Source organism: Atractosteus spatula, chromosome 9 (genome assembly GCF_055471065.1).
Source record: "Atractosteus spatula isolate fAtrSpa1 chromosome 9, fAtrSpa1.hap1, whole genome shotgun sequence".
In the NCBI taxonomy this organism is placed as follows: domain Eukaryota; kingdom Metazoa; phylum Chordata; class Actinopteri; order Semionotiformes; family Lepisosteidae; genus Atractosteus; species Atractosteus spatula.
Genome location: NC_142714.1, coordinates 50,122,261 through 50,140,089, shown reverse-complemented (window position 1 = coordinate 50,140,089; position 17,829 = coordinate 50,122,261). Strand labels below are relative to the sequence as shown.

The 17,829-nt window shown below is 55.7% G+C and overlaps 1 protein-coding gene across 1 annotated transcript in view; it reads left to right on the top strand.

The window, feature by feature from the left end:
* Positions 1-17,829, top strand: part of gpc4 (glypican 4) — a 40,771-nt gene that overhangs the window by 13,095 nt on the left and 9,847 nt on the right. The window contains exons 2-3 of the mRNA XM_088925746.1: positions 12,988-13,146; positions 16,196-16,587. Coding sequence (XP_088781872.1) covers positions 12,988-13,146; positions 16,196-16,587 — 551 coding nt within the window. The remainder of the gene's footprint in view (positions 1-12,987; positions 13,147-16,195; positions 16,588-17,829) is intronic.

Here is a 17,829-nt window from a genome sequence, read left to right as displayed (position 1 = left end):
GACTGGTCCGAGTGCAGGCCTGTGGTGAGAGAGGCAGGCGGGAGCAGACAGCAGTGATGCAGCCAGACGGTCGACACCAGGCGTAGCAGAAGTCCACAGTTCCCACAGCTTATCCACTCCCTGCACTCTTCCGACTTCCCTGACGTTTCCCAGCCCGCCAAGCACTTTTAAAGTCAACAGCACTAATATCGTAGGAACTATTTATTTGGAACTGAACTACAACACTACTGTTTCAATAAGAAATCTGTTTGACTTCCCATTTTTGGCCAGGATTACATCCTTAATCCGCGCTTCACTCAACCCCAGAGCCACACTTTTTTAGACGCGATTATTAAATCCACTTCGCTGCCCGGCTGAGACATCCCCGCAGCATGCCACCATGTGAGAAGCAGTGACCACAGCACACGCCAGCCTTCCGAGGCGCTGAGAGGGTGAAATAAAGCAGTGTGAGGCACAGCAAGGCTTGGAAGATTTTTGCAGTGGCCTTATCTGTGCGCAGTGTGTGAAACTGTCCTTATTCAGGGCTAAGTCTATGCTCAAAACATTTGAGGAAATCCTAGGCTGTTTATTTTCACAGTCCGCAACCCCAGGCCAGTTTAGTTCCAAGCTTGTCACGATGTCCACTGTAAATGTTGACATGAGCTGGTTATTTATGATGGAGCTCGTCCCATGACATCCCCGTCGCGAAAGCGGGGGCAGGCCGGCCTCGGACAGCGGAGTGCAGCCCAGGTTTCTGCTGTTCTTGTGGGAAAGCGCTGCCGACGGGATGCGCGCGGGACGAGTGTCCTGGGGCGGTCAGCGCTGAAAAGCGGTTTCCGTTGACAGGGAGAGGGCGGCGCGGCGGCTGGCGGGGGATTTCCTCCTTGTTAGGGCTCCCAGCACGGCTGCTTCCTGAGCCGGGCCGGGCGCGGGGCTGGCGGCCGGCGGGTCCGGAGCTGGAGCGGAGCCCAGCGGGGCTGGTTCAGGCACTGATGATCCCGGAGAGGGGAGCGCAGGAGCTGTGCGGCTTCGACGCTCCTTGGGGCACAGGGGTAGGAGCATGGACCTAGACCGCGGGAAAAATCTTTCACTTTTTCTTCCACCCTTTCATCTGTTTTCTAAGCGCCTGGTCCAGTGCGAGATGGCAGGGAGGCTGGAGCCGGTATTCGGTCGGAATTTCTCCCTTCCAGACCTGAGCTGCTGCGCTAGGGGGGGCTGCTGGTGCAGAATGGCTCCTGTAGCGGGGGGGGGGCTGTAGAAATGGAGTCCGGCTTGGCGTGATCTGGAGCCGAGATCTGTGTTGATCCCCTGGAGCAGCGCCCCGTGCCGCTCGCCCGCAGTGTTTCTGCAGGTGTGGGCTGCCTGGGCGGGAGCCGAGGAGAAGCAGGCCCACTGCCGCTTCCCGTGCCATCCCTGCCCCGCCACCCCCCTCCGGCACACAGCTCTCCGGGGCGGTTCGTTGTCCGGCGGGGCCAGAGTCGTGGGGTCCTTGACCTCTGGCAGGACGCTGAGCGGTTAACTCGGGGCTGGCCTCGGGGGGCGCCATGGGGTCCTGCTGTTTCCTCATGTGCTCGTTTTAATGTGGCAGGGGGTAGGCGTCTGAAGCGGGCGGGAGGCGGGGAGGGCCTGCAGGAGACTGCGGAGTGCATGTGGAGAGAGCCCATCTCCACCAGCAGTCTGGGAGAGAGAGAGGGAGGCACTGGGGACGGGTGGTTGGAGCTGAGGCACTGGGAGAGAGAGAGGGAGGCAGTGGGGACGGGTGGTTGGATCTGAGGCACTGGGAGAGAGAGAGGGAGGCAGTGGGGACGGGTGGTTGGAGCTGAGGCACTGGGAGAGAGAGAGGGAGGCAGTGGGGACGGGTGGTTGGATCTGAGGCACTGGGAGAGAGAGAGGGAGGCAGTGGGGACGGGTGGTTGGAGCTGAGGCACTGGGAGAGAGAGAGAGGGAGGCAGTGGGGACGGGTGGTTGGAGCTGAGGCACTGGGAGAGAGAGAGGGAGGCAGTGGGGACGGGTGGTTGGAGCTGAGGCACTGGGAGAGAGAGAGGGAGGCAGTGGGGACGGGTGGTTGGAGCTGAGGCATTGGGAGAGAGAGAGGGAGGCACTGGGGACAAGTGGTTGGAGCTGAGGCACTGGGAGAGAGAGAGGGAGGCAGTGGGGACGAGTGGTTGGAGCTGAGGCACTGGGAGAGAGAGAGGGAGGCAGTGGGGACGAGTGGTTGGAGCTGAGGCACTGGGAGAGAGAGAGGGAGGCAGTGGGGACGGGTGGTTGGATCTGAGGCACTGGGAGAGAGAGAGGGAGGCAGTGGGGACGGGTGGTTGGAGCTGAGGCACTGGGAGAGAGAGAGAGGGAGGCAGTGGGGACGAGTGGTTGGAGCTGAGGCACTGGGAGAGAGAGAGGGAGGCAGTGGGGACGGGTGGTTGGAGCTGAGGCACTGGGAGAGAGAGAGGGAGGCACTGGGGACGGGTGGTTGGAGCTGAGGCACTGGGAGAGAGATAGGGAGGCAGTGGGGACGGGTGGTTGGAGCTGAGGCACTGGGAGAGAGAGAGGGAGGCAGTGGGGACGGGTGGTTGGAGCTGAGGCATTGGGAGAGAGAGAGGGAGGCAGTGGGGACGGGTGGTTGGAGCTGAGGCACTGGGAGAGAGAGAGGGAGGCAGTGGGGACGAGTGGTTGGAGCTGAGGCACTGGGAGAGAGAGAGGGAGGCAGTGGGGACGAGTGGTTGGAGCTGAGGCACTGGGAGAGAGAGAGGGAGGCAGTGGGGACGAGTGGTTGGAGCTGAGGCACTGGGAGAGAGATAGGGAGGCACTGGGGACGAGTGGTTGGAGCTGAGGCACTGGGAGAGAGAGAGGGAGGCAGTGGGGACGAGTGGTTGGAGCTGAGGCACTGGGAGAGAGAGAGGGAGGCAGTGGGGACGGATGGTTGGAGCTGAGGCACTGGGAGAGAGAGGGAGGCAGTAGAGAGGGAGGCAGTGGGGACGGGTGGTGAGGCAGTGGTGAGAGCTGTCTGCTAGCCCTGCTAGAGCTCCCTGTGAGTGGAGCCAACAAGAGGAGGAGGAGGGGTGGGGCTGCAGTGTGGTCCAGTGCCGACGGGCGAGAACACAGTTTAACTTGACAAATTGGTCTTTATTGGTCTGGTACGTCCTGTCGAGGCAGGAGCAGGCGGTGAGGCGGAGGGGGTGGCTGATGAAAGCCTGGAGGCTGCTGGGGTCTGACCCAGGCATTCCCAAGGGCAGTTTCCTCCGGGCCCAAGGCACGATTCCTGGTCACATTCCAGAGGGGGGAGGGAGCGGAGCTGGGGGTGTGTCGTGGGCAGGGTCCGCACAGCCCCTCCACCCTCCTGCTGCCTGTGAGTGGCTGCCGGCAGGAGCACGGCAGTACCCAGCCCCGTGAGCCCGGCTGGCAGCAGTGTGGCAGTCCTGGTCTGTGGCTGAGGCAGGTCACAGGCCTGCGGAAGGTCTGGGTCCACCGTTTGTTTGCAAAGGAAGATCTGAAAAATGGCACCAGCACTAGGGACTCCAGTGGTCTGATCAGCTTAGAGATGGTCTGCTTTTCCTGCCTTTTAGCTTGGAAAATCTACATTAATCCCACTGATGGGGTGGGGGTGGTGGGGGTGAGGGGACAGACAGGCTACTCTTTTGAGTGGGTCGGCGAGTGGGTTAGCAGAACGGGCGTCTCCACAGCGGTTTGATGGGGTGGTTTAGCAGCTCTGTCCCAGGTGCGCCCAGGTGTTGAAAGGCATGAGAACAGATAGCAGCAGGGAGGTGGTATGCGTTCTTTTTGGAAGCTGGCAGGAATCTACATTCAGACAGGTAAAAGAAATGAACCCGTTAAACAGTGTTTACAGTCCCCGCAGGCTCCTGGCGCCCACCCACCCTGCAAAATTCAGCATCACTCCTGACCGTGAGGGCTGGCATGTGCTCTGACAAGGCGTCTGTCCAACAGCTGCACCATTCTGACCATTCTGGTTTTCATGCTGGTTTCTGGTGCAGAGAGCTGTACCGTTGCCCTGTCCTTGAAGCCACATGCTCTTAATTGCCTCTCCATGCTTCTGAAGGGCTTATTAATAGGAGGCTCCTGATAAAAGAGGCTGATCGTGATGTTTGACATTTCAGCTCGGAGAGTATTAATAGCCTCCCGGGTGCCTGCAAGGAAACCTTCTGTTCTTGCACCGGTGCCGTCCGGATCCAGGAGGCCCAGGTGGGAAGCAGCGGTGGAGGGGGGCTTCCGTTTTTCTCCCGGGAGATCGAACGGCGAGTGGCACATCTCGAGATCACCGGCGCAGAGCTGCGGCTTCGCAGTCTTGGAGGAAACCCTTCCCCGCCACTCGCTCCCATCTCGGCCCCCGGTACACCCGCGGAGCTCCCTCGCGCGGGGCCGAGCAGGTCTCCAGGACTGCCGCCTCGAGCCCTTCAGTGACCTGAGGAGGGCGAGACGGCGAATCGGAAACGCAGCTTTCTCTCTCTCTCGCCGTCATTGCAGGCCGCGGCGCGCGACTGGACCGGGCAGCTGGGGAAGACATCTGAGGTCACCCGTGTGCGTGTGCGTGTGCGCCTGCATGAGCTTGTGAAGACCTGGCTGGTGTGCGCTTGTGTGTGCGTGTGTACATGCGTGTGTGTGTGTGCACGCACACGAGAGTGGTGTTCTGGGGTGCTCTGGCAGCCGTGTGGGTGATCCTTCCTCTCTTCGCGGAGAGGCAGCGGGAGAGTCTGAAATTGATAAACAGTTTAGAAGACGAGAGCTGCAGGAGTAAACAGTTTTCAGCCGGACGCAGGGCCTGGCTGATGGGCGGCAGAGCAGCTCAAGAGCTTTTACTCGGTGGGGCCCCCTGCCTGGGCTGACTTTCCTGCCCGGGGAGGAATTTAAGGTCCTGTCTTATGTGGGGCTTTTGCATGGAATACCAGCAAGAAAACGAGTAGCTCAGCAGTCTGGTGCAAGCTGTGAAACCCTTTTTTTAATGATTGTTTAAAAGATTATGGCTTTTCAGCTTTGTCAGGAGTGTTTGTGCAGCCTGTGAAAAGGGGTAACTGCACATCTGGGGAACCACATCTGGATTGCTCCAGCTCTGTGTGCAGAATCACAAGAGGTCTGGCAGAGACTTGCAAAGAGAAGGGAGGAACCTGAGGACCAGGTGGTGACTACAAGGAGCCCTCTATTGTGGAGGAGGTCAGGGGAATGGGAAGGAGTGTGTGTTTGGGGGGTAGTTAAGAGTTATAGGCACAGCAGGAGCCAGGTCTTTCTGTCACTGGTTCTCTTCCTGTGGACTTCAGATCGATCCTCCCCCCTCCCTAGCTGAGTGGAAGCTTGGGGTTGGGCTGAACCATGTCATGCTAATTCTGGAGGGGTGGAATGTGGGGCTGTACCACCAGGGTGGGAAGGGGTGTCCAAAAGCTGGAAAGGACAAAGAGGACGACCTTTCTCAAAGGAGTGGCTGTTGACCTTCGACCTACTGGGAAGGATAGTAGTCTGAAGTCTGCCTGGGAAGAAGGGTGTTTGGGTGGGAGGGCCAAGGGGCTAATCTGGATTTTGTTCAGTAGGCAATTTCATGCCCAAATAAGGTGTGTGTCTCTTTGAGGAGGGGGGGAGGGGCATAAGTGAGGAAGTGACTTGTGTTGTGAGCAATTTCAATTTGGAGGAAGGAGCACATTAGTCAAGCACGCATGAGCAGTAGACCAATCTCTGAGACTGGAGTTAGCTTGAGGGCATTTACTCTTAATTAGAGGTTAGCCAGTGTTCTGGGTTAATTTGCTGACCCTTGACCTATCCCAGAGTTCCTTGGCTGGGGATCGTGTGACTGGTGGAGGTGCAGAGAGGGAGAGTCGGGGCTGCTGAAGGCATTTCAGGAAAGTCCCAACGCAACCCCAACCCCTGATTGCACTGCCTCTGCTATCTCTGCCTCAAGGGTACATTGCACAGTGCTCACAAAACACTTTTCCAGTGAGAATAGCCTGGTTTTGTGTCGATGTAATTCTAACGATTTCTGATGACTTCTGTGTTCTTGGTGGCTTGTCTCCTCTCCTGGATGACGTTGAATCGAAACGGACTGCAAATGAGCTGAGCAAAGCCTTCTCCGCACGTGTGGCTGATGTGTGAGAGCCGGGAGGAGCAGGCCTGACTGGAAGAGGTGCTGCTGTCTGAGAAGCAGTCGGAGGGATCGCCCTGCTCCTCAGAGCTCAGCTGGGGGTACAGCAATAAAAAATTGCCGGCAGTTTGTGAAGCCAGTGGTTGTGAGAGGCAGCTGGTGCTGTCACAGGGGAAAGGGGGTTGAGTTGAGTTTCTGCAGACGCCCTCTTTCCCTGTGTCCCATCATGCCGAGCAGCGCTGCAGGACGCATCTGGCCCCCGAACTTATGGAAAGCTGCAACTCTCCCGAGCTATGCAGGAGGTTATAAAATATTTGACATCCTTGGCCTGCACTCTCGATCATTTTCTGATAAACACCGCTTTTAACATCGAAGGTTGTTCTTGAGATTGATTTCACACTCTTGCGCCTGGGTAGTTCTCAGATGTGAGCTCATGGATTGTAGGGTTATGCAAAGGGTAGCTGTTTCAGGGAACTTCACAGCCAATGCATCTGTGGCTCTTCTTACAGAATTATTCTCTGTTTTTGCCTTGGAAGATGTGTTTTTTTTCCAGTTATTAATTGTATTGAAATGCAGTCTGGAATTAATCAATGCTGCAGCGTTTCTGCCAGCAATCTTCTAGGCATGTTCAGAGTTTCCACCTTTCATAAGTGGATCCTTTTTAACACTGGTCCCCGATGTCTAGTTCAGTGTGATGAAGCACACAGCAGGACCTCGGCGCTAGCTCGAAGAGCCAGAGAGGTCTCTTCTCCGCTTCGCTGCCAAGAAGCATCTTTCCTCCCTGGAGCTGAGTAAATCTTGAGACCCATTTCTCCACCTTCTGATTCAGTTCCTCATCTGTCTCTTCCTTGGCAAGCAGTGAGATGACCTTCCGCAAAAGGTTTTGCCTTTCCAGCGTTCATCATCCCACTGATGTCTTCCTTAATTCCATTCCTGCCCCTGGGCTGTTAGTACTAAGCCTTTATGGTTCTCATCTTGTACAGAACCTTTTCGGTCTCACAAAGAAAAGACTATGAGGGGATTCTTATGCAAGTCTTTAAAATCCCTCGAACGCGCTGAGAGTCGACGCAGTGGATGGGTGAGGGGCTGCGGGAGTGTGGAACAAGCTACCCAGCTGTCTTGTTGAAGGAGGTACCTTTTCAACAAAGGAGCCCTTTTTCAACTAATAGCTGGAGGAGATGCCTGGATCAATTAGCCACCATCTACTAAGCAGTCTAGATGAGCTGAATGGCTTCTCTGATTTCTGACCTTTCTTACAATCTTCCTTAAACGCTTCCCTGCTTCATCCTGCTGTTGAAAGTGGTGATTCTCTAGTTTAAGCCGTTTGCCTCTGAACGTTGTCCTTCACTTGGAAATGACCCATGTGTGAACCAGGGGCGTTCAGGAAACCTTGGGGAGATCTCGCAGTCGGGAAGTGAGGATCCTTTGCCCAGCCACACCACTGCCTTCAAGAGCTCTGCATTACACAGGGGTTAAATCGAAATGCTCCCCTAACTCGGGCGGCTGTTCTGATCAACAGTGTGAGCAACCCGTCATCTCAAATTCTAACAGTGACACTGTGGGCAGGCTCTGCAGAGAGAGGCTCCCCTGTACCTGTGTCGCCACATAGGGCCCAGAGGAAGGAGCTGAGCCCTGCGTGGTCACGCCCCAGACCTTCAGCCCCACAGAGGCCGGGGAGGTGGGTCCAGAGGCGTGGGGGGGGGGGCTGGCTAGCTCTGTGCACGTTGCCCTGCCGGGGGGAGCTCCAGCGAGCGGGGCAGCAGATCGGGGGGCCTTGCCGTGTCTGGGAGTGATTAGCGCTGTGCTGGGTGGGAGCTCAGAGCGCAGAGAGCGGGCCGCTGTCGCTCAGGAGTGTGTGTGGAGGGGGTCGTCTGCGAGAAACGTTTCTGCAGGCGTCTCGCTCCCTTCTGTAATAGCGGGGTCCCCCAAGACCGAGCTGGTCATTGTTGACCTGGGCTCCTCTGTGGAATCTTTCTTCTCCATCTGTCAGAAGAACACGCCCTCGCTCTTCTCTGATGGGGTGTGGGAGTCTTCCTTTCGTTTGAAGAAGACAGATTGCGAAACGTTGCTGTGAAACGACTGCGAAATGCTGTCAGTTCCGCTACCGGTTTGCCGGTGGTCCTGGTGAGAGATCAGGGGTGCTGATGAACCAGACCCTCACGGACTCATGATTTTCTCTTGGGGGGGGGCATGGAGATGGCGATCCAGAGCCCTCTTAATAAACATTGTTGTAGACAACTGGGGGCAAAAACGCTGCAAAGTCTCATCTCTGCGGATTTCCAAACTCTTCAAAAGTCTCATACCTGCTCTTCACTTTACGCCCTCAAGTGAAGTCCTGCAGCACAGCACTCAACAAGTTCTGTATCGGACAGCCACCCTTTGTGTTATGATGGTGAATTTGTAGGCTATGCAAATAAAGGACTAGTGACAAATCTTAAGTTTTTAACCTGATTGCTGTCACCACTGCTGAGTGCCAACATAAGTGTGGCTTGTTAATAACAGGAACGCTTGTTGGTGTTAAATTAGCTGTGCCTTGGGAGAAAGTCAGGAATGTGCCTTGGTAATTCTTAAACATTGTCCTTTCCTGAAATGCCTCTATTATATCCAGTAGTCCCACAGGATGACCACACCAAGAACAGAGCACTGGTCAGGGTGTGTGGGCTACATGTGCAGAACTGTGACTAGTCACTCCTTTCTTGCCCAGTGAGACAACGCAGAAGTAAGCAAGTGTTATACAGATCTTGCAGAATGCTAATTGAAGAGTTACTTCAGTTAATGGGGTCTTAGTGTTGCAACACTGAATGCCTTTTGTCCTTCTTTAATGCATCACAGATATATTCTGAATAGTCCTCTGTTAACCTTGGTTTTGGGGACTGAGGATGTTCTCTAGTTATATTGTAATTCACCAGCAGATAGGCATGGCTGCTCACTTTAGATCCAGTGCCTCCCTCTCTTTACTGGTCTGCTGGCCACTAGCTCCAGGGATGGTGCAGCCAGCTTGCAGCATGCCACTGCCACGAGCAGATGGGCTTCCTGATGGCGCAGGGCACACAAGGTGGAAGGCACGAGTTCGAAGTCTGCTCGCGGCCAGGTCGTGCCCTCCACTCCCGGCAGCAGCGTGCTGAGCCTGTGGCCTTGCCGTCAGCCGACGGTGACCAGGACCCCCAGAGTGGCGCTGCGGTTGGCAGAGCTGGGTTCTGTCAGGCGTGCAGAGTCACAGGGTGCCAGGCAGCGCAGGCAGTGCCACGAGGATCTGGGGGAAAGTCAGCCCAGCGCTCTCCACAAGTCCACATTTGGAGATGGGGATAGAACATGCCCCCCCCCATTGCGTTTAAGTGTTGGGGAGTTTCATGTGAGCTGCTGATTTCAGGACACTTAAGCCATCCTCCCCAGACACCCCAAAAAATACACGGGCTTAAATTTGACCTTAACCTGTGTCAGCCCAGTGCACCTGTAGAAAACAGAGACCCATTGCAAGCTTTTCTTCTTCCCAGTCTCGGGGGAGCCTGCATGTGCTTGGAGATCCCTGCAGGCCTGTGCACACTGGCGCAGCTTCCCTCTTGAACCCCTGTGACAGACAGGGCGACGCCGGCAGTGGCTCCCATGCCTCGGGAGGCCCGAGCGTTGCAAATCATGCACAGAAGCGCCCTTCAGTTCGCGGGACGTCCCGTCGAGAGGTTTGGGAGATGCCCTCGGGAGCTGGGAGACGGAGCGGCTCCCTGGGAACAGGCACCCCATTGAGGAGCGCTCTGGAGCCGGCCGGGGCGAGTCGGGGGCCGGGATGGCGCATCAGTCACATGACGCATTGCTGGTCGGGGGTGAGGCCCACGTCCTCAGCTGGGGGGCACCCTTTGTGGAAGCCGGGGTAAGCCCCACACCACAAAGGGGGGTAGCGTGTGTAAAACATGAGAGGAGATCCTTGCTGTTGTTGTTGTCTTCCACGGTGCAGGTGTTGTGTATTTTTACAGCAGCAGGTCCCCTGGGGGAGAGAGGATGTACCTTTGAACGTCTGATCTGTAATCCAAGCCGTAAAAAATTGAATAATTAATAGGAATAACCTGTCAGTTGCGGTACAGTTCTTTAAAGACATTTTCCTGGGCTGATTAATGCACCACTTGCTTTTAGCAAATCTGGTCTCTCAAAACACGCTCGTCCTCTGTGCTGGTGTGCACAGCCTTACAAGAAATGGGGTGTTCAGACACTATGGGGGTGTTCGCCCACTTTTAAGATAGTCACCCCCACCCCTTTCCCACGACGGCGGTCTGGTTCACACGGGAGCGCTCCAGGCAAGGTTTCTGGTTTCTGAGCACGGTTGCCCCGGTGATTCCCGGACAACGGAAGAAAGACGGAGGAGCCCAGCAGAGCTCCTGTTCTGTAGCAGCTGGAACTCGAGAGCCATTCCGGGGTTCCCAGCCGGCAGCACGGTGCTGCTCGAGCTCAGGTGCCAGGTGCCAGGTGCGGGGGGCAATTTGGAGGCTCGTTGACCTCGTTTTGAGAAAATGTCCGTAGGTGCGCGCGAGGAGTTCTAATCGCATGAAATGTCGCCTTTCGGCTCCAGTGGTGTAATCAGTGCAGGAGTCCTGCGGCTCACGGGTCAGGCCGCTGTGCTTCAGCTCCGTCGTTTCCTCTTCCCCCAGTGGGTTTCCCCCCGCGCTCAGGCCTCAGGGTATGGCAGAGGTTTTGAGGAAGGGGGGCAGGGGGACTCAGGTGGGTGTCAGGCTGTGCAGTGATGCTGGTTCTCACAGAAAAGCCTGACTTATCCTGTCAGAGGGGCCTCCGAGCTGCTCTTCCATTAGCTAAAATAACAGACAAAGCATTCCTTTCAGACTGAGAGCGCTGAGGAATTCAGGGCCCTGTGAGGCCGGTGGCTGGGTGTGTGTGTCTGTGTGTGTGGGGGGGGGGGGTGTTGGCGATGCATTACTGGAAGTTATTTAATTGCACCTCTCGCTGCGAGAGGCGGAGGCAGGTGGGGGCAGGAAAATAAGCTAGGTGTTTTTTCTTGAAACGAGCCCAGCTTGTTGGCACCCCTGTTGCAAAGCACTGCCGAATCCGAATGGGCTCTAGCCTGCCGGTGTGAGACTAGCCAGCTGTGCCAATACGAGCTGTGTGTGTATGTATATATAATTAGGGAAGCGCATCCGGTAACAGTCAGACTTCAAAACGTCTGCGTTTATTCCCTGGGCTGTGCTGGTGTCATCGATAAGGCAGGAAGCTTTACGAGTCTTATGAAAACCATTTATTTGTCAAGATTTTAGACGGCTTAAGGAGTGCAAAGGCCAGTTCTTAATAACAGGAAATGTGGGTGTGGCGTGCATTCCTCAAGTGAAGCATGGAAATTGGGGGACCCCCTGGGTTAGCGAGAGCATCCCCCGACTCCGAGATGTGCAGGATCAGGCGGAGGGAGGAGGGGGGTGTGCTGGAGAGGTGCTGATCCGAATCCCCAGCCATGCTGCAGAGCAGTTACAATGCTGTGGATTTCAGCTTTAAAGAGTTCCTCCTCCGTTGGGCTGCGGTTTTTATTGCAAAGAGCATGGTCGCCTGTTCCCCTGGCTGGGAGGGGGTTTCTCTAAAAAGAAAAGCAGGTCTCAAGTCTCTCTGCTCTGGACTTGCCACCTGTAGAACACCCCTTTCTCTTCCGGCCACCTGGTGCTGTTCTGCCTTCCTTCAGTCTCTGCTCTCTTCATATCTGCAGGCCCTTTCACTGCAGTGCAGTTTCCAGGGCGTGTTGAAAGCTCTCTAGACGCCCTCGTATTTCCAGAGGGTGAACCAGGGTAGAGCCACATGACTTCGGATGCCTGGCCGGTCTTGCAATCTGTGCACCATAACAATAATTAAAAACTCGTGGCGTCACGCTGCTGGTTTAAGTAAGTGTTTGCGGTCTGTGCGTGCGCGTTTCATAATTGAGTTGCCCGCCCTGCTAGCTAAATGAATTTAAAGCATTTAGGCTCGAGCTGTAGCTCGTACTCGGCCACAAGAACTTCTGTTGATGCGCAGCGAGGCCGTGGACATTGAGTGGGGGGATCTGTAGCATAAGTGTTTTGGAGTTTAGAGAGTCTGTGAGGGTCTTTTCAGAAATTGGTGTTTGTGGTAAAATCTGTAGCCACATTTAATTGATTGTCTCTTGTGCTTTGCTGTGCAGAGCATTTCCAGTTTCATGTTTGTGGTAATAAGTGTATGGACTGATATCTTCCCAGTAGACATTTTAAAAGCCCTTCCCACTGTGTTCTGCTGCCTTAGGTGCTTTGTACACACAGGCTAGTGTGCAGGCCGTCCAGAGGAAACGGCAGGAGAGCCTTGTGAAATGCTGAATTATCTTTGTGTAAAGCTACCAGGTGCTGGAGCCTTAATGGTTGTCAAAGGTTGTGAGTTCAGGCCCCCGAGTGCAGACTGCGTGTCCTCCTAGTGCTTCAGTCAGCCCAGCTGTGTAGAGGGGTGAAGCTGTAGCATGCCAGCAGTGTGTCTATACGGTTTGCTTAATGCTGTTGGAAGTCAGGGTAACAGCAGAATATAGCAGGCTGTGTTATCAGTATAAGCATTGATGGTCATGTGTGAATGTAAAGTGTAGCTGCTGACATGCCTGTGATAATGTATGCATTGATCTGACGGTTATTAGTTGTTCATTCATTTGAGCAGTTGTATTAAAATCATTTCAGAGACAAAAGTCGTCTGATGGGGGTGTTATGTTACTGATTTGATCTCTTGCTGCCACTCTGGCCTGCGGACATGGGTTTGAATGCATCTACAAACGTGCAACACCCCGGCTGTGAATTCTGAGTTGAGTGGCTGATCATCAGCAAAGCGGCGAGTCTCGGCTTGGTCCACAGGGTTGATTGCAGTACCGTCGCTGCTCAGAGGGCTTGTGCGCCCTGCCCCGGGGGTGTGGGGACTGAAGTCTCTCTGGCCCCGGGCTGACGGAGTCTCTCTGCTTGCAGGTGCCCACCTGAAGGTGTGTCCACAGGGCTTCACCTGCTGCACGGCCGAGATGGAGGAGAAGCTGAGCCAGCAGAGCCGCTCGGACCTGAAGGCGCCCGTCAGCCAGCTGAGCTCCACACTGCAGAGCACCTTCAAGCAGCGGCACAGCCACTTCGACCGTGAGAGCCCCGCCCCCCGCCCCGCGCGCGCGCGCGCACGCACGCACGCACGCACACACCTCTCCAACATGCACCAGCAGTGACTCCCCTCCCAGCCAGCCGAGCTCCACACTGCAGAGCACCTTCAGACAGCAGTCGGATAACAGCCGGCGGACTGGCGACTGGGCGATCTCCTCAGGCTACGCCGGTCCTCCGGCTGCAGTCAGGCGGCTGCTGGTGTTCAAGCTGGGAGAGGAGGTTCTGACTGTTGTTCAGTACAGGCCCTGGGGGTGTCCCTGTTTCACAGCGGGAGATGGGGATTTACTTGACAGCAGCCGAAAACTGAATATGTCACCAGATTATGTGCAATAAATTGGAAATCCATTGGCTTCATTAGTATTGAGAACAGGTAAAGGTTTATTCCATGCTGAAAGGAAAAGAAACGAGACCCTTCAGGTGTCAATACATAATTAGTAAGCCAAACACCAGGCCTTGGAAGGAACACTTTTTTTTAAGTTTTAAAATTAGATGTCTAATCCCTGAGCCTGTGCCTGCTGTGATACTAGATTTGCACCAGCCCATTCAGGTCCTGGATTAGCGTGCGGATTCCAAGCATTTCTAAGATTTGTTTTTTTTAGTAAACATCTGAGCAGATTTAGACTCATAGCGGCAGGAATTTTTATAAGAGTTCAAGAGGGTGGAGCTCGGCTAGTCAACTGCAGGAAATCTCGCAAATCTTTACTGAAACACGAGCTGCAGGGTCCGAGCAGCAGGTCGAGGGGTGAAGGAGCATCGTCGGGCAATAGGTGTGCCTCCCCACGCAAAGTCTCCACCCCGGGTTCGAGACGGAGAGGGCGTCTCCTTTTTTATGGGAGCGGAGAGCTGCAGTCAGGGCAAGACCTAGGAGGTCCTGAACGAGGGGCCCTGCAGGTCGGCCTCCGGTTCTACACATGGTTTCGCTGCGGGTTCTGTCTGGCTCGCGCCATCTGCTGTTTTAGGGGTTCGGGGTTTAATTGAGAGGGGGGGCTGAGGGGGGTGTTGGGGGTCAAAGCAGTAACGGGCATCAGTTTGCCCCCCATTGCTCCTGTGTGCGAGGGAAGCCAGGGGCTGGCCAGCCCTGTGGTTGTGGCAGCGGGACTGTCTTCCCCAGGGCTTTTTCACAGAACTCCTAAACCTGGGAAGAGCGAGTTACTGCCCCAACAGAGAAATCACGTCGGTACGTTAATAAGGGTTTCTCATGTAGCGGCTCGGGGGGGAGAAGGAGGACCGGACAAGGAGGGGGTGTGTGGGCAACTCGGTGCTTGGGGCGGCCAGGCGGGTGGAGCTCGTGCTACAGGAAGACTCCGCAGACGGGCCCCTCTCCGTGACTTTAAACTTGCGTCCCCCCCACGAGCTGAGCCCAGCCCAGCCCAGCCCAGCCCAGCCCAGCCCAGCCGGCTGCCGGAGTCCTCAGTTTTAATCCGCTGTGGCCGAGCGTGGCGCGGAGTAACCCCCTCTCCTCTCCCCCCTCCCCCCCGTGGGGCCGTTGAAAGCAAACGGAAGGCAGGCGGTGTTTCCGGTTTCCTTGGCGACACCGCGGGGGTGCGTTTGGGATTTAGTCTAGATCTCAGGCCCCTGGGGAGGCAGGGAGGAGGAGGAGGAGGGGGGGGTTAAATCCCTGGACAGAAAGGAGAAGAGGTGCCCGGCCTGCGTGCGGTTTCGGGAGAGGGAGAGAGTCCGGCTCACGGCACCTGGTTTTGGGGAGGTCAGGCGTTTTGCGGCAGGACGTTTGATTTCTGTAAACCCTTAGGATCAGGGCAAAGAAATCTTATTTTCTTGCTGTTCTTTTCCAAAGACTCAACCAGAGCCCAGACGTAACTTCTTTTCGGTGCCTTTCAGGGTTGTAACCTCCCACACCCCCACCATCACCATCTCCGCCACCTTTTTGGGGGGGGGTTGAATAACAAAATGCTTTTGTAATCACCTATAAATCTACTAAGTAGGGTGTGTGCTGGAGTTTTCCATTTCCGTGCTAATGAAGGCCTATAGAAATGGCACAGAGGAGCTGATGGAGGGCCGTGCGCGAGACTGTGGAATTCCTTTTCTCCCCAGGTTGAGAAAGGGCTGGAGCATTCCAGAGGATTAAGAGCTGTATTGTTCTGGGGCTGCAGGGAGAGAAGAGCTTCTGCAGGCTGGGGAGACTGAAGGATGGTTGGGGAGGGGTTACAGGTCATGGGGACCTTAGTGAGGAGGGGGAGGAGGAGGCGGGGGGGATTTACTAATCCCATTGAATTGACCGCAGGAGAAGAAAAAAAAAAGGAATTTGCGCACGAAAATTCCATTGAATGGAGAGCAGTCGGGCTCGCTTGTTAGCGGTCGCCTCATTTTAATGAAACTCTGCAAGCAGACAGACTTTCTGCTGTTGCCATTGCTCTTCGAAGACGAAGAGAGACAAAACTGCTGAAAAAAAGAGACCCCACCCCCCCCCCACCACCACAGCTACCACTATCGCCACCCAAAACCACCCCTCATGCAGTGTTCGTACAAAGCCTTCATCTGTGACCTATAGACCTCGAGCAGGACAGGGATGTCAAGAGGAAACCACAGCATAAAACAGGAGGAATGTCAAGGTTTTAAGGGGAGACAAATTCCTGTTTTTTTGCGTGTAGGTGCTCTTTTCCACCATCTTCTTGGGTTTACGTCTCCTTTCTTTTTTGTTGTTGGAGGTTTTTCAGTGTAGCCTTTACAGTGCGCAGTACACTGCAGACGCGAGGAGACGCTCATGATTCCTGCAGATAGCCCCGAGGCCTGGAGCTCCCCGGCTTGCAGAGAAGCGCTTCTAGGGGCTGGGCTGGGCTCCCAGTGGCAAAGCGCCGTTCAACCCCTCCGTCAGCAGTGGTGGTGAACCCCTTTCAGACAAGACAGGCGGGGGCACCCGTGTGCGTGCCGAGACTGTACCTGTTTGCTGGTAAACAGGTGTCAAACCGGGTGCCGCGTCCCACAAAAGCTGACGGGACGGACGCGGTTCCCCTGTGCCGGAACGCTAACCCCTCTCTCCCCTTCTCCCGTCTCCGTCCCGCCCTCTTTCCAGAGTTCTTCCGGGAGCTGCTGGACAAGGCCGGGCTGTCCCTGCACGACATGTTCGTGCGCACCTACGGGCTGATGTACGTGGAGAACGCCGAGCTGTTCAAGCACTTCTTCCAGGAGCTGCGGCGCTACTACGCGGCGGGGGGCGTGAGCCTGGAGCAGATGCTGGCGGAGTTCTGGGCGGAGCTGCTGGAGCGCATGTTCCGGCTGCTGAACGTGCAGCACTCCTTCTCCGACGCCTACATGGAGTGCGTGAGCAAGCACACGGAGCAGCTGCGGCCCTTCGGGGACGTTCCGCGCAAGCTCAAGCTGCAGATCACCCGGGCCTTCGTGGCCGCGCGCACCTTCGTGCAGGGCCTCGCCCTCATCCCCGAGGTGGTCAGCAAGGTGTCCACGGTGAGCAGAGCGCGGAGAGAGGGGACCCCCTCACCCCAGGGTTTGCAAGACTTGGGGTGCGGTACTGGCTTCCCCCCCTCCTGGGGCGATGGGTGTGTTTGACATTCGGGACGTCCTGTTGATTAATCATCCTTACACTCACACAGCTCTTTTCTGGACACTCCACTCAAGGCGCTTTACAGGTTGTGGGGCTCCCTTCCACCCCCACCAGTGTGCAGCCCCACCTGGATGATGTGGCAGCAGCTGTAGTGCACCGGTCTGCCCCCCACACACCAGCTCTCAGTGGGGAGGAGAGCAGAGTGATGAAGCCAGTTCACAGATGGGGATTGTTAGGAGGCCATGATTGGTAAAGGCCAATGGGAAATTTGGTCAGGACAGCGGGGTAACACCCCTACTCTTTTCGAGAAACGCCCTGCTGGTTCCACTAACACCTCTTCCAGCAGCAGCCTTAGTTTCTCCCAGGAGGTCTCCCGTCCAGGTACTGGCCAGGCCCACTCCTGCTGAGCTTCAGTGGGCTGCCAGTGGTGTGTTGCAGGGTGATAAAGCGAGTCTGTTTCATCAGCAGCGCCCCTGCGTCAGGAATGCCCGTCTGAGTGCTGCAGTTCCCGGAAATAAAAACCGAGCACGAGGGAACCCTTGAACCAGCGATCCACTCGTTACACAGCCACATTCCAGAAGTGGGAGATGGGATCTGTGTGCAGCTGTTGTCCTGTTTAAGTTCACTCTTGGCTCAGAGAGCTGGCAGGCATTGGGGTCCTGGCATGTTTGATCAGACCCGGGAGGGGGCTCCTCTGTCGGGGGCCAAACAGCTTTTTGGTTGTTTCAGGGGCAACCCCCTCCCAGCCGGGGCAGAACACTTTGCTGTTTCAGGGTCTGATTTCTTGATGTGTCTGCACCCTGAGAGTTGCACCCTAATGTTCCAGTTGGTTGCAACATCATGAACTTCTCTGCCACTGGAGGCAGCTGTGCGACAGCGGTGGCGTGTCTCGCAGACCCGCCCGGCTCTGATGGTGGAGCATGCTCTTTAAGGGGTCTGCTGCTAGAAACGTGCTGAAGGAAAAGCATGGTTCTTGAAAATTGGCAACATTTGTCAGACCAGAGGCTCCTTTTAGTAAAGATTACAACTACTGACTGTAGTAACTGTAAGACGTTTTTGCTGTCGGTTCTTTTAGGTGCTGACCAGTGAGCACATGTGAGCAACATTATCATTTTAAAATTGTGTGGGTTTGACAGGCCAAGTTC